We start from the raw sequence: 3,563 nt of genomic DNA, 5'->3' as shown, positions 1-3,563 counted from the left end.
TTCTTTCTTTCTTTCGTCTCTTTTTTCTTTCGTATGTTCAGTTGGAGGATGTGCTAGAGAAGGAGGGCCATTCATCTTGCTAGCTGCCCCGAGATGTCTTCTTCTTCTTCTCGGCTCTTTGTTTGCTTTCTTTCTCTTTCTTTTCTCCTCTCTCAAAGTCTCCTATCTTGTCTCTTTATCTCTCCTTGATCTTTCTATCTCCTCTCCTGCCTGTAGGTGCCTGTCGTTCTTCCTCCAAGAGAAAAGAAAGAAAAAGAAGAAAGAGGAGAAGAAGAAGAAGATCGATCAGACGAGAGAGTTTCAGTCACGGATTTGCATAGTGTGTGGGATTCTGCCTTGGGTCAGTACAATACATTCTTCTACCAAATTAATCCTGACGACCTACGAAAAGAGGTAAGCATCTCCTTCTCTCTCTCTCCTCTCCTTCTATCTTTCTTTTTCTCTTTCTTTCTTTCTTTCTCTTTCTTCTTCCGCCTGTTGTCTCTTTGCTTCTTTTTCTTTCTCTTTCGTCTACTTCAGTCATGCCGGAATTCAGGGAGGTGGTCTAGTTCTTTTCTTTTCTTTCTTTCTCTCTTGTTCCTTCCTTTTTCATTCGTTCCATCACTTATAAGATCTTCCTATCTCTTCTTTCTCTTGTTTCTTTTCTTTTCTTTTTATGTCCGTTGTCTTTCTCGTCCTTTGCACTCCGGTAAAACGTCTAAAAGTTAATACCCAGACAAAAGAAAAAGAAAAAGAAGAAAAAGAGAGACTTCCTTCCTTCTATTTATCTGTCTGTCTATCTATCTATCTATCAATCGTTTCATTCATGCGTAGGTTAAACTAGTGACTTGATTACGTTCCAGAGGATTTCTTCTCTCTGGCCTGTAGCGTAGCGCTGGATGGGGCAAGCAATGGAACTTCCTTCCTTGAAGAAACGATTTGTCCTATCAATTTTCCTGCCTACCTCTTCTCTTTCTTCTTCCTCTTATTCTTTTTATGGTCACTCTGTAGTAGTCATGAGAGATATACATATGTATATACAGGACAAATTAGGATCCTGTAATGCATATCCTTTATATATATCTATATATGCATATAGATGGAACTACTACTTCTATCCCAGGCTATAAGACCTTCTATAGATCTGGATAGATGTATAGATAAACGTACAAGTAGAGAGATATAGATGCACACGTATAGAGAGCCAGGTGTACATAAAGACTCTGTATGTATGCATATATATAGATGTATAGATAGTTAGATAGATGTCTTCTACTGACGTCTAGTGCTTCTAGAAAGCGAGAGAGAAGAAGAAGATTTCTTCTCTTCTCTTCTCTTCTCTGCGAAGTGTTTTCTTTTAGATGTGTTGTATATCTATATCCGTATATATGCCGATTCTTCTTCTCTCTTCTTCCTCGTTTTTCCGCCTTTTTCCCTTCTGTGCATGCATGCATGTCTTGTCGGTTTAGTTTCTTTTCTCTTTCTTGACCTCTGAGTAGGCGAGAAGATTAAAGGAGCTCCACCCCGTGAACGATCACGCAAGAAGAACCTACGCGAACTTCCACGAGATTGCGAGAGAGTCTTTCAAGCTAGCTCAGGAATATGTCTACTCTGGTAGGCTAGAAGACAAGAAAAGCAAGAAGACAAGACTCCCCATTCTCCTACTTCTCTCTTCTTTCTTGCAAGAGCACATGTTCTCCCTTAAACTGCTGTTTGCTGCATGTATGTATCTATATATAAATAAATTGACTGACTAAAGAACGGCAGTGAGATAGATAGATAGATAGATAAAAGAAAGAAAGAAAGATTGATAGAGAGAGAGAGCTTGCATGTATCATTTGCATGTATGTATACACATACATGAGGGCTAGCTGTGTAGGCCGCCTTCATCTAGATACATAGCGGCCCACATACAGCAGCACCTAGGTCTATCTTAATCCATCCCTCGAGATTTCTATCTATTTGAATCTTGCATGTACCTCTACTCGTACATACAGCTATATCTAAAGACATGTATCTATGCCTATACTTAGGTATCCTACGTATGCGCATGTATAGTTTGGAGTTACGTATATCTAGATATAGATAGAAATGTATTTATGTGCCTCACTCTGCATGCAGAAACAGTCTCTCCTGATTAAAGATTACTATACGTCTACAGGGTGTATATACAGGTGTCTCCTTCGCTCTCTGTATATATATATCTATGTTTGATACATATCTATATATATAGATATATGTACATATATATATATATAGATATGTATATTCACATGTATATATATCTTTAGTTGCTGGTTAAGTGTGCTAGAATTTCGTTTGAATTTTCTGGGGTTGTTTTCCCGAGTGTCTCCTGTTGGTCTTTTCTTTCTTTCTCTCTTTCTTTCTTTCTCACTCTTTCTTTCTCACTCTTTCTTTCTTTCTTTTTCTTCTTTAGAATTTGACTGGTCGACGTTTTCGCGTTCGTTTCTTCCTTACCGTCCGAGTGTGTTTTATATCGAAAGAGCCCGGAAAGTCTGTGAGAAGCAAATCGCTCTAGCAGGGGCGCGTCTAGGCCTTCTGCTGGAAGATCTAAGCCCGCATCTACCTCTCCCTCCCCCTGTCTTTACACCTGCCTCTTCATCTTCGTCTTCTTCGTCTATGTTTTCGCAACTTCCTTCTTTCTCTTTTCCCTTCTTTTCTTCAAGTGGCGAAGGAGAAAGAAGAGAGGAAGAGAAAGAAGAACGTGAGAGAGAGAGATATGAAGAATCTCCTACCTTCTCTCCTAGTAGTGGGGGTGTCTTTTCTTCTTCTTCTTCGCAGTCTCCTCGAGTCGGATGGCTTGAAGTGAACGAGGAGGAGACACACAAAGAAGAAGAAAAGAAGATAGGAGAAGAAAGAAGAAAAGAAGAAGGAGAAGAAAAGAGTGAGAAAGAGGAAGAAGAAGAAAAGAGAGGTGGTCGCGTTGTTCTATTGAATGATTCGGATACCTCATTGCATGCAGCCTTGTTAGTCTTGAAATATTCCCGTCCTTTATCAGAATTGTTTTGCACTCTCCTCCTTATTATTCTTCTTCTCCTTCTTACCATTCTCTATATGTATAGACAAGTGCGTTTCTACAAGTATGCTGTAAGTCGGACGGTGTTCATGGAAGATCGTGAAGAGGGAGAAGGAAGAGACAGAAGTATCCGAAAGCTCTTCTCTGTAGGTTTACTTACCGCGTCACCCCCACATACAGAGGAAGGAGGTGTACATACACTCGACGAAACAACTGGAGACAGACAATATCTCCAGAATGATCATAATGCAGAGAGTAGAAGGAAGAATAGAAAGAAGAATCGTCTTGACGAAGACGAAGTTTCGATGCATGCACAAGCAGGAGGAGGAGAAGAAGAAGAAGAGATAAAAGAGAGCGGGTGTGGAGGGGGGAGATTAAAGATTTTGCAAGAAGGAAGAAGAAGTCTTTCAAGTCAGAGCCGAGAAGTCGGAGACATGTCTAGACACCTTCTTCAACATGATAGCGTTGCTCCCTCTTATTAGAGAAAGAAGTAAGAAAGAAGAAGAAGAAAGAGAAGAGGAAGAAGGAGAGTTAGGAAGAATCGGGG

At 40.2% G+C, this 3,563-nt stretch overlaps 1 protein-coding gene across 1 annotated transcript; it reads left to right on the top strand.

The window, feature by feature from the left end:
• Positions 1 to 37: 37 nt before the first annotated feature.
• On the top strand, positions 38 to 3,547 carry CSUI_007463 (uncharacterized protein). The gene is made up of 3 exons (XM_068067608.1): positions 38 to 393; positions 1,479 to 1,593; positions 2,417 to 3,547. The coding sequence occupies exon 3, from the start codon at positions 2,620 to 2,622 to the stop codon at positions 3,496 to 3,498; it is 879 nt and encodes a 292-aa protein (XP_067920416.1). The 5' UTR covers positions 38 to 393; positions 1,479 to 1,593; positions 2,417 to 2,619; the 3' UTR covers positions 3,499 to 3,547.
• The last annotated feature ends 16 nt before the right edge of the window (positions 3,548 to 3,563 follow it).

Source organism: Cystoisospora suis, assembly GCF_002600585.1.
Source record: "Cystoisospora suis strain Wien I chromosome Unknown contig_3945, whole genome shotgun sequence".
Taxonomy (NCBI): Eukaryota; Apicomplexa; class Conoidasida; order Eucoccidiorida; family Sarcocystidae; genus Cystoisospora; species Cystoisospora suis.
This window is presented reverse-complemented; position numbering and strand designations above follow the sequence as displayed.